Source organism: Pleuronectes platessa, chromosome 14 (genome assembly GCF_947347685.1).
Source record: "Pleuronectes platessa chromosome 14, fPlePla1.1, whole genome shotgun sequence".
NCBI classification, from domain to species: domain Eukaryota; kingdom Metazoa; phylum Chordata; class Actinopteri; order Pleuronectiformes; family Pleuronectidae; genus Pleuronectes; species Pleuronectes platessa.
Genome location: NC_070639.1, coordinates 16,631,034 through 16,643,143, shown reverse-complemented (window position 1 = coordinate 16,643,143; position 12,110 = coordinate 16,631,034). Strand labels below are relative to the sequence as shown.

Sequence of the window (12,110 nt, the reverse complement as noted above, 5' to 3'; positions counted from 1 at the left end):
GAGAACGGGGGGGACGACAACCAATAACAGTTTTGTAACCATCATATTTAAGATCTGTCTGGTCTGACTGGTTACCATATTGAAAATAATAAGAGGGATGATGTATTGATGTTATTAATGATATCAGCACCAGTTAATAGTAGTAGTGATGATGGTGATTATCTGCAACATTATTTATCAGATAGGTTTTGATTAAAGTTACGATTTGAGTTCGGGTAACTCTGAAAGTCAACGCAATGTCCCCAGAAGTAATCTATGGCAACGTGTGTGTGTGTGTGTGTGTGTGTGTGTGTGTGTGTGTGTGTGTGTGTGTGTGTGTGTGTGTGTGTGTGTGTGTGTGTGTGTGTGTGTGTGTGTGTGTGTGTGTTTTATTTGTTAACGAGCTCTGTTTCACGGGGCTCACCCGGTGCAACATATGGTTGTTTTTACAGCGGGTGTATAAAGTGAGACATCACTGTGAATATAAATGTGTCCCCCGAAGACTTTCAACACGTCCCTAAATGCAGATAGAGGACACTTCTCCGCTCCCACTCCACTGACAAGGATTCCACCGATAAGGGGGTTCTAAAAGGCGATACCTTCATTATTATTGAAGCTGCTGATTACGGCTGTAACTGCAGCTTAATAGTCTGCAATCTCAATAGCGCTTCAGAAAACAAACAACCTTCCCACAGAAAGCAGACATCCCCCTGGAGAGACGTCTGGTGGTGAAAGAATCAAAACATTTTGAGTGAATGTCTCCATTGAGACGCTGGAAGGATATTTTCTGAATAAGATCAAATCAATAAATCCGTCCATTCACCCCTGAGGGCCACAGAGGGGCCGGAGCAGGTTTCTTATCACATAATTATGATAATAATAATAAACACACATTATACGTACATGCAACATGAGCAGGATATGTTAGTTTACTTTTTTATGCATGTTTAGTCAAAATACAGTCGTACTGTAAGTGCTGTCATACTCATGAGTATTAGTTTATCTTATCGTAGATGTATTAGTCGTTCACCAATATTTTAATTCAGAACTTTTTTCTGCAAAATGATTGATTGTGTTTTTTTGAGTAAGAAGCGATGAGGATTATCAGGTTTTACTTATCTTATGAGAGGAAGTTATTAGAACAAACTATTTTGCATGGCTCCGTACACACACACACACACACACACACACATTACAATATATACCCCGAATCCTGTCAGCCTGACAGCGGGGCATCCTATAGACCGGCTTTATTTCACTGGAGCCTTCTGTTTGTCTTTCTCTCGCTCTCTCCATCTTCCATTTCCCTCCAGCTGTTGTTGTTCTTCAGAGACTAATTATGGGAGGTATTGTGCTGTGACTGACTGCTTTACCTGCGCTGAAATAACAGGTGACACGCTGGAGTCTGGTAAACAGGTGCGTTTGTTTGTGTCGGGGCGCTGCACCGCACAACTTCAGATTGTATCCGGACCCCCGCTAATTGGCTCAGGAAAGCCAAGCTTGATCACATCATTTCCTGTGCGTCCCTGCTGGATTTGTGTGCAGCGACAGAATCTGTACGTTTAAGGATAAGATGGGAAGATGTTGATGAAGAAAACCTGACAACAAGCAGATTGTGTGAGTTTTGTTAAGTGATAGAGTTCAGTACAGGCGGAACGCACTGCTCATCCATCCATCTGTACCTGTGTCCTCTGTGTCATCTTCTCTATTTAGACTTTATATCTGAAGACTACTTACTTTGTTCTGGAAATTGTTCACCTCTGGTACTTCCTGAACTTGGAGAAAGAGCAGCACACAACAGCTTTTATAAACTTTTTGAATTGAAAGCGAACACGGTGACAGATATGAACATATCACCTTTCTGTTCATGGCGTTGTCATTTAAACTAACGTTATGGTTGTTGTTTGTGTCTTTTACATCAGTTAACATCCCTTGTGTCTGATTCTCCTTTAATTCAAACCACACAGCGATGTGAAATCAGATCTATGTTTGCATCTAGTTGCTCAAAGCCATTAACTTGGAATCAAATGCATTTACTCTACAAAGGGTCCCTGCGTTCACACATTGTGCAGAGGCTCTGTGAAACAGGAGATACCCTGCATCCATTCAGATGTATGAAAGGAATCTCTTTCACAAATCTCTGTACTGACATTACAACGCAACCTTTCATGTTCCCATTTGAGAGGCGGAGAGGTGGCTTGGTTTGGAAGGGTGTGATAGCGCGGCGTGACTGCACCACGGTGACACTTTTATTCCTGTTTCCAGCAGCTCGGAGCAGTTTACAGCTCAGCGGCACACGGGCCTGGACCGCTGCCTCCCAGCTGTAAACCAGTGCTGCACCTGTTTCTAATGAATGTTTTATGTCCTAGATGGATTGAATGCGGAACGGCTCGCATCTCCAGGTCGAACATGTCGAGATGGAAGAAAGGGAATTAGGCATTCAGCATTCAGCTCCACTTGATGCATCAATCAGCTGCTCATGCTCTCTCCCTCCCTCCCTCTTTCTCTCTCTCTCTCTCTCTCTCTCTCTCTCTCTTTTTAATAGATAACAGAATTTTTTATTCTTTATATATAGACATTAATGATATCTATTCTATTTATTATTATCAAGGTTTTATTTTAGAGATTTTATTGACAAGTAGCCATTCACGTTTTAAGGTCAAATTAAAATATTTTCCCCACAAAACCCAGCCTGAGGGCGTCTTTCATCCAAAAGTATCAACCTCTGATACTGACTCTGAAATATAGAGACCCAGACGCTCTCTTATGAGCTTTTAACTGCACCTCATGCTCTTATCTTTATTAATGCCTGTGTCATCACATGGCCTCCACATGATCTGTGGCTCACATTATGCTGTTGGTGATGCATGAGTCTCTGCAGACACACAACACGAAGAGAGAGCACTTGCTCAGCAGTGGTTCCCTCCGAGGACCAGACGGACTGGGTTATTTATTTCCTCTGGGTTTTCCTGCTTGATCTCATATTTACAATTGCAAGAAAATAATCTAGAAATAATAATTGTGTGTCTGTGTGTGTGTGTGTTTGTGTGTTTGCAGGCCGACCTGTGATGATTGTTGTGGAGTACGTGGAGAACGGATCACTGGACTCATTTCTGAGGGTGAGTGTTGAAGCGATCAAAGAACTCGACTGTGATTTACGTTTGTCTCTGGCCTCAGGGCTGGTTACATTACCAGCATATCATCAGTACTATTACCATCATCTTGCCACTGCACCTTATCTACCTATTTATCTTGTGTTTCTGTTTTTATTCTTTCTACCTCAATATTTTGATTTTATTCTATTGTATTGTATTTTATTGTATTCAAATGTACCAGCTGCCATGACGACTTAATTTCCCTTCGGGGATGAATAAAGTAGTCTATCTATCTATCTATCTATTTATCTATTTCTCTGGGAAATAACCACATGACAAAACCACTGATATAAAATGACAAAAGAAAGCATAACACATCAATGCCTGTGCCTCGGTCTGTAGGAACAACAATATTTTGGGATGTCTGTGTCAGTCAGGTCATTATCAGGCCTTGCAGCCGGATAACGAGATCCCCCTCAGTCTCTGGCTGAGGTTTAATGACTCTGTGTGTAGCTGCAGCCCACAGACTGTAAACAGATTATTCCACATTGTATTCTGTCTCTACACATCTCAAACTTTTTTTATTCCTTTGTTCGAGTAATTTTATCCGTCTTTTACCCTCCCGGTGTTTATACTGTCTTTGCTATTTGCAATGGCTCCCTCTCTGTCAGCTCATCCACCTCTGAATCTCTCTCTCTCTCTCTCTCTTCCCCCTGTCAGCAACATGACGGTCACTTCACTGTCATCCAGTTGGTCGGCATGCTGCGCGGCATCGCCTCGGGTATGAAGTACCTGTCGGACACGGGCTACGTTCACCGAGACCTGGCAGCTCGGAACATCCTGGTCAACAGCAACCTGGTGTGTAAGGTGTCCGACTTCGGCCTGTCCCGGGTGCTGGAGGACGACCCGGAGGCTGCGTACACCACCACGGTACACCCACCTCTCACACCCTCCTCCACAACTCAAATTCTTAAATATTTAAAATGTTGTACTTCGGTGGTACGACAGCAACATCTTGACCCAGTTAAGTTTTGTATTTGAGAGAAAACCACAGTGGCAAAGGTGGAAAACTAGAACTAGAAAAAGCACAGGAGTTATAAGCACAGACAAGTCAATGGAATTAAGGCTGCTGAGGGGGCTCTAGCACCCCCTACTGGTGAGGGTCAGCAACTTAAATCATTTTATTTCTTAAACAGCGTTAGACGTGTAGGAACTGAGGGCGTCATGGATTTCTGTTGGTATTAGGGGGTAAATTGTATAGACAGGACCTTCCAGTACCTACTGTTCATTTATCGTAGCCTCTCATTTATATTCTCCAAAGCCAGGTTGTATCCACGAGGGTGTATTCATATTTGTGTGTGTGTCTTTGTTTTAAATTGTGTGTGTGTGTGTGTGTGTGTGTGTGTGAACAGGGTGGTAAGATTCCAATCCGATGGACGGCACCTGAGGCCATCTCATACAGGAAATTCTCCTCGGCCAGTGACGCGTGGAGTTACGGCATCGTCATGTGGGAGGTGATGTCGTATGGGGAGCGGCCATATTGGGAGATGTCCAATCAGGACGTGAGTATTGTGGTCATTCATAATACATTTAACTTTTGAATCTTTTTGTTTGGACCCGATTTTCCTGCACTTTGAGTCCATGTTTTCCTGTTATGTTTTGAAGCCATCTTACTTTTCTTTCTGTCTTTGTCCTGTCTCTTGTTCTTGTGATTATGTCTTGTGATTATGATCCAGTGTGAGTTCAGTTATCCCTGCAGCCTCCCTGGTGCATTCAGTCTCTCTGCTTCCACTCCTCTGTGTCAGTTTGTCTGTTTTCATTCCCCTTGGGTTTCTGTTCAGTTCAGTTCGACTTTGCACCCGATAGTTCCCTCAGTGTTTCCCTTGTTTCTAGTCCAATCAAATCAAATCAGATATACTTTGTGGTCCCAATGGAGACCTCTTTCCTGGGCAAAAGTGCCACAGCAACAATACTACATTGTGTAACAAACAAACAAAAACAGTATCGTGTGAGACCCAGAATAATAATGCAGAATAAAAGTGAGTTGAATTTTGCACCTTCCCTAAATGCTTAAAAGATGAAAAACTAGAGTGTAAAATGTCCCAGACAAAGTTCAGAGTCTGGGACACTGCTCAAACTCAGAGAACAGAATGGGTGATGGGTCATTTGTGCGAGTCTGATCACAGAACCTTCATAGATGGTCTGAAGGGATGGATAGTTCTGGTTCTGTTGCTTGCTGCACGACCTTTAGTTTTGGATTTTCTGTTTTGGAGTTAATAGACTTGGCTTGTTCGCCTTCCTGCCTTCCAGTGACTGTAAACCTGTTTATTTGATTAAACACTTTTCTCTGCTGGACGTCCTTTAAAGTCCGTCATCTGCATTTGGGTCCTCGCTTGTGTCAAACGAAAACAGGATTAATTATTATTCGATAATTAAACATTTCTTTCTCCACTTCCTGTATCAGTAGTTTCAAATTAAAAGCATTCTTCTCAGTCGTACGTTTGCAACTTAATGACATTGCAGCGGTAACGATAAGGTATCTAAGAATAACGCTGGTTAACACAGATAGGAGAAGCAACAAATAAAAAAGGATCCAAGTTGAATTTCATCAGAACAAAGGTCGATAGCATCAGCAATGTCGTTGTTTATTTTGTCATGCATAAATCCAATTCAATCACTCCAGTCAGTCTATTTAGTGTGTATTTCATATTTGTATTTTGGGGTTCTCTTCTAATCTCTCAGGTTTGCAATTTCCAGTGGAGAATATTAAATTTGGTTTTGTTTTATCTATGAAGAGTTCACTTTTATATTTAGTCTAAAAATATCACAAGCGACCTTAAAGAAAAGTTCAGTCTGTGTGTAACTGTCATAATGTTAATGCCTATTGAAGACACGATTTCTATATGATGCTTCAAAGTTGTACTTAGAACATGACGCTCAGGCATAACAGTGCTTATCTAAACTTGTTTTGAAAATATATGAAGTACTGAGTATTTGCATGACACTGTCCATCCAATCATCAGTGAGATACGCCCTCAAGCTATTTTTGTTCATCTTGCGTTTCTTCTTCCATAACCTGTCACTGGTAAAACTAAACAAGACAAGACAATGAGAAACCATTTAATCCTGGTTTAGACTTTTAAATGGAAAGGTGGAGTCTGGGGGTGATGGATGCAGCATCTGTGTGAGGCAGCAATGTAGAACCAGGGATCAGTGAGGAGGGCGTCATATTTAAATGGGACGCCTTCACGTGAGAGTGGCTGTGAGTGGTGTGTGACTTATTGGATAACAGAGTGAATGACTACACGTGTCCTGTTTGAACTCACCCAAAGCTTCATTTTAGTGACTAAGTTGTTGGGCCCCGACTGTAAATGTTGCCCTCACGCCTTCAATACAAATCAACACTACTACACGCCTCAGGATTGACTTCTCATTTCACGCCCTGCTCCGCCGAGTAAAATCCTTTCCTTTCCTTTTTTTCTTTTAAACATTATATCTGTTAAGATTGTTGCCCTTTGATCTGATCCCCGGCTGTTTTCTCACATCGAAACCCCCCCCCCCCCCCCCTCCTCTGAGAGAGAGCAGGTTAGGAACAGAGATCCAGCAGAAGGATGAAAAAGATGAGCGAGAGAGGTAAAGGTCGGAGGTTCAGACGACTGCGGTCCAGCAGAGGGGGGGGGGGGGGGGGGGGGTTTAAAGCTGAGGATTCAGTGCGGCTGAGCAACCCGCTGATCCGTGAGCTGTGGTCAGGGATTGGAGGGGGGCATGCAGGAATCAGATCCATCCCTCTCACCGCTGAGTGTGAAAGCCCCACCGTAATCCCCTTACACACAGACTTGTGCACATCTACACACACACACACACATACACACACAAGCACACACATGCATTAAGGTCCCAGGGTTTGGGGAGGATTTGGGAATTGCTTAGATGTTCTTTCCATAGCAAAAGGCCTGCCAAGCTGCAAAACCCACCTAACACTATTTCATCCTGGTCAGCCACTTACACTGCACCCTACAAAGAAACATGGAGCTCTCCTCTCACATGGAACCCCAGGTGGGACTGCATGGGGATGTTCTGTAGGGAGGCTTATACAGATCAGCTCTGATTCATGCTAGCAAACTGATTGATCCAGTCCAGACCGTAGACTGTAAATAAAGATGGACGACCTGTGTCCACTTCCTCCCACGATCCAGAACTGAAGCCGAATATTCTGGATTACAAACTCTGTGCTTGTAGCCATCTCTGATCTGTAGTGATTGGGGGATGGAGCCGAGATCGTGACGTCCCATCCATACACAGAATCAAGTAATCTCGAGCCAGACTTAACTGTCAATCATGAAGTTTCACCTTGTTTTTAAGACATGAAATATCTAATCAAAAACAAAAATAAACACTTAAACAAACATCTCTGCGATGAGTACTACCTAAAATGAAAAATACTATCTCAGGGAGGATTTATGACCTGTACTGGAGCCAGCCACTAGATGGGGATCAAGATACTTTGGCTTTTACTTTTTAGGAGCTGTCATGTCGACCATCTTTATAAACAGTCTACGGTCAAGACCAGGTTGGAACAGAAGTTACAGATCAAGTTCAAACATATTTGTTTTAAACTGGACATCGAACATCAAAGGAGAATAATGTGGGCAATAAAAGTTAATAAAAGTGATCATCCGTTTATGTAATCATCCATTACATAATCGGATTAAATAGTAAATAATATTTTATTATATATTACAACTGGTCATTAATTATTAAATATTCCATGATCTTTTAATCATTCTTTGGTTGTAGACATGGCAGGACTATTTTTTCAGCAACACATAAAACTACAGAGGTGAATATGATGAATATTTCACCTGCATGTTGGCATTACCATTGTGAACAATGGTTTATTGTGTTTTGTTGTCCTCACAGAGAAACAGCTTTTTAAACTGGCTCTGATCCGACTGGTTATGACACTCAGTGGATATCTCAACCATTTCTCAAGGCGTGAACATTTTGGACTGTTAATAACATCAAACTGTTCCTGCAGGTGATCCTGTCCATCGAGGAGGGCTACCGGCTGCCGGCGCCAATGGGCTGCCCTGTGGCGCTGCACCAGCTGATGCTGCACTGCTGGCAGAAGGAGAGGAATCATCGGCCCAAGTTCACCGACGTCGTGTCCTTCTTGGATAAACTGATCCGCAACCCCAGCAGCCTGCTGCCCCTGGTGGAGGACATTCAGAGGTACAGCACTGAGTGTTTCTATCTCTGGGAAGGCAGTGGAGGGTCATTTGAGTGGAGGTGACCAGGGAGCATATTGCTTTCCGAGAAACTTACTTTACCCCTGAACAGGACAATAGACACTGAGCTGTAACAGGGCGTCTCTCCTTAAGGCAAAGATCACATGACTGTTGTTTGTTAAGAGGGTTGATAAATGCTTTTACTCCCACGCCTAAAAGTGATGTGTCCCTCTGAGAACTTTGTCAGTCACACCACTTATCCAGCTCTGAGATGCTTTGATAACAATAAACCCAATCTGACATTTCTTCTGCATCAGTCTACCAGAGTCTCCGGGGGAGGAAATGGACTACCCCATGTTCATCTCCGTCAGCGACTGGCTGGACTCCATCAAGATGAGTCAGTACAACAGCAGCTTCATGGCGGCAGGCTACAACACGTTGGATTCTGTGGCCAGGATGAGTATTGAGTGAGTCGAGATGTCTACATATAACCCGTATTGGATGGCAGGAAACCGAACATTAATAACTAAGGAGCTTGTTTCAACGTGGGGGTGTAAGGAGAGAGGGAGGGAGGGTGTAATGAAAGAGCCTATGTAGATGAGTTATGGGATTGTTTTTGATCTGAAGTGTGTGATTCAATCACTGAAGCAGCCTTTTAATTATTCAGATGCTTCAGTTATATTTCATGAAGGTTTTACGACACTTGATCAGCTCTGCGTGGGTTCCTGCATACAGACGGGGCTATGTCTCAAATCTGATTTCATTAGATGTAGAACACTGTGCACACAGGACACTCACATAGTGCATGTTTGAAATCAGACTCAGCTGATGTTCACTAACCTGCAATGATGATCACCACATTAGGACCGATTGTCGCCTGCTTAAGTATCTGCTTGAGATGTTTTGGCTGTCATATTGTCCATTTTTAAATACAGCCATGGTTTGAACATACATTTGTGTTCACGATGTTTCAAACTCATCTTTTAGAACTTTTTAAATGCACCACTTACAGTGCACTGCTTGTTGTCAGGGTGAATATGAAAGTATGAGAATTGAGTCACAGCTTTATTCTCTGACCTAGTACATCGTCCATCTACAGTCTATTGTATCAACCAATCAAATAGGGGATGCCAAATCTCAGTTTTATGGATAAATACCTGATCAATAGTGAAGACAAAAACATAAGTCAAAAATCTGTAGAATTTAAATGAAAGTAAAAACAAAACAGATAAAATCTGATTAATGTTTCAGGTGTTTTGATTGGTTGGTGCAGTCCTGAGGTTGTGGTATAAAGAGTTTATATATCTGATTGTAAATCAAATAAACTCTGCATGCAAAGTGTTCTTACTGTTCTAAAATATTTTCAGTATGATAGAAAAATAAGAGAAGCATGAATACAGGGAGATCATTGTGTTTATCCTCAATCACAAGAGTCCTCACAAGTATAATGAAAGCGTTTGTGTGTCCTCCTGTGTTTGTGTTTCCCTCTGGACCTAGAGATGTGAGGTGTATAGGCGTGGACCTGATCGGCCACCAGAGGCGGATCATCAGCAGCTTACAGACGCTTCGCCTCCAGCTGCTGCACGAACAGGAGAAAGGTTTCCATGTATGAGGACGACCATGAACACAAGCTGGGACGGATGGACAGGTGGACCGGACGGGAGCGAAGTCTAGACCGTAGCAGAGACAGTCTCCAGCCTGTGCCTGAGTCTCAGCCCCCCTCGTCCCGGAGGTCATTGGACAGACTTAGCCCAGCAGACGGCCCCCGTGGTCTCCCTCACGTCCAGTAGTACCAGACTTTTTTTCTACTACACACCCCTCTCCCAGTAAACCTGGTCCCGGTGTGCCGGACTGGTCCAGCCTGACAGACCCTACAGACTGACCCAGGCCCTCACGTAGGGGAATGTAATGCCTTGTTGCAGCAGCAGTACTTTGTGTGGAGCAACAATATCTAGAGATGTAGATTTGCAAACGTAATCTACTGAATGTTTTGACTTTTGTTTCCTCTTTTCTCGCGCTGATGAGTTCTGTGCTCTTGTAGCTGCTATCAGGTGTGCAATCGAAACGTTTTGTCTTTTGAGAAGAAAAAAATAATGCCCTCAGTATCTTCTATTTTGGAGTTTAAAGATTTATCACAGTTTATTTATTATTCGTTCCCCCGCTCCCCCCCCCCCCCCAGAGAATACCGTACGCTAATACTTGAAGAAAGAAGCAAGTTATGGAGATGTCTTGAATGTTTTAAAAGTGTATAGACAATTAATCGATAATTATGATCATAACCTAATATCTATATATGTGCAGTCCTGTATGTGAAAGCCCTAGTAAATCTGGATATTATTGAAAAAGATTATTTATTTAAGATTTTTTTTTTTTATCCAAGTCAGCAATACAGTGTTATGCAGTCACCTCAGTATCTCAGCGAGAAACAAACATTGCAATGAGACAACTCTTGTTGACATGTAAACAAACACGAGGCTCCCGCGCCCTCCACCTGTTTTTATCCTCACGCGCTTGTAAGCTCGCAGAACCGGATCCGTTGCCTTCAGATAACAAATTGTTTTAGCAGTTCTCACCGTTTGGCCTGGTTATTATTATTCTTTTCTTTCTCTTTGCATTGTGAATGTTATACGTTGCCTGAAAGTACACACATCTCCACTGTCTTAACATATGAATGTTCACGGATCTTAGATACTGTACAGGTTGGGAGGCGTCTTCTGGCAAAGTAAAATGTACCTAGATGGTTTTTCAGGATTCCCTTTCGCTCACATTCATCGTTTCGTGCTTCCGGGACAAAGTTGAACCAAGAACGTCCGAGCGGGTCGATCCATCTCAGGTGTAAAAGCTTCCGGGTGGATTCCAGCGAATGCGACGTCCCACTCCAGTCCGTGCTAACGTTGTGGTCGTGTTGAAGGTTGTGGCGTTTGTGGCAGTTTGAGGAAAATCTGTGTAGAATAAGCGTAGTGCTAAGTGGAAATCTGCAGTAGATGATGTCAGACGTATTCAGATGTTTCTGCCATTGAAGGCTTTACAATTTTTTTTCCTCGTCTATATCAATGGTGAACAGGAAGCAGAATATCAGAAGAAGCTAAAACCTGATTGGTCGAAAGCAGCGAGGGAAGACAGCATCATTTGTTTGATGTGATAAGGAAGGAGATGTCCGGTTAAAGGACTTCCAGGAAGGAAGAGACAGAATAAGCGTCAACAGCAGCATCACAACTCTTCATGTGTCATTCTAACATCAACAGTAACACACACTCACACACACACACACACACACACATTGACATGCACACACTGAATGCCTTACAGTTCGCAAGACGGAAACGCTTTAGAGTAGACCATAAGTTTCAGTGCAGTCAAAGGACCTAGCCATTAGTTTGAGTTGTTATCCATGTTAAAGAGAGCGGCCACTCGTCTACAGCTGTGGTTTCCGAGACAAACTGGGTGATTCAAGTCAAAGGCAAAGTGGATCCAGAGATCTGTGCCACAGTCCCTCATCCATCCCGGCCGCCAGCAGCAGGAAGGTGCACGCGCACACATCCCAGCACGTGGCCATATTTATACACACCACGCCCACCGTCACCGCCCCCTCTGCAGAATAACGGAGAATATCAGATGCTGTTTGTTTAGCATGTTCTACTGCTGAGCAATGTTAGAACGTTCTTTTGTACAAAGTACAAGTAAACTTACAATTCTTGTATTTTATTTTTCTATGATTTCCAAAGAGATGTTGTAGATCTTGCACACTGTAAGAGGCAGTTACAGCGAATATTTATTTGCAAATAAAGATGAACAGTTCTGGCGGTTG

General features: G+C 42.9%; 1 protein-coding gene across 1 annotated transcript in view; it reads left to right on the top strand.

Moving 5' to 3' along the window:
* The window catches only part of LOC128455798 (ephrin type-A receptor 6-like), a 139,297-nt gene extending 129,383 nt beyond the window's left edge, over window positions 1–9,914 (top strand). The window contains 6 exon segments of the mRNA XM_053439669.1: window positions 3,037–3,098; window positions 3,795–4,004; window positions 4,487–4,636; window positions 8,113–8,306; window positions 8,620–8,769; window positions 9,800–9,914. Coding sequence (XP_053295644.1) covers window positions 3,037–3,098; window positions 3,795–4,004; window positions 4,487–4,636; window positions 8,113–8,306; window positions 8,620–8,769; window positions 9,800–9,914 — 881 coding nt within the window.
* Window positions 9,915–12,110: the final 2,196 nt, after the last annotated feature.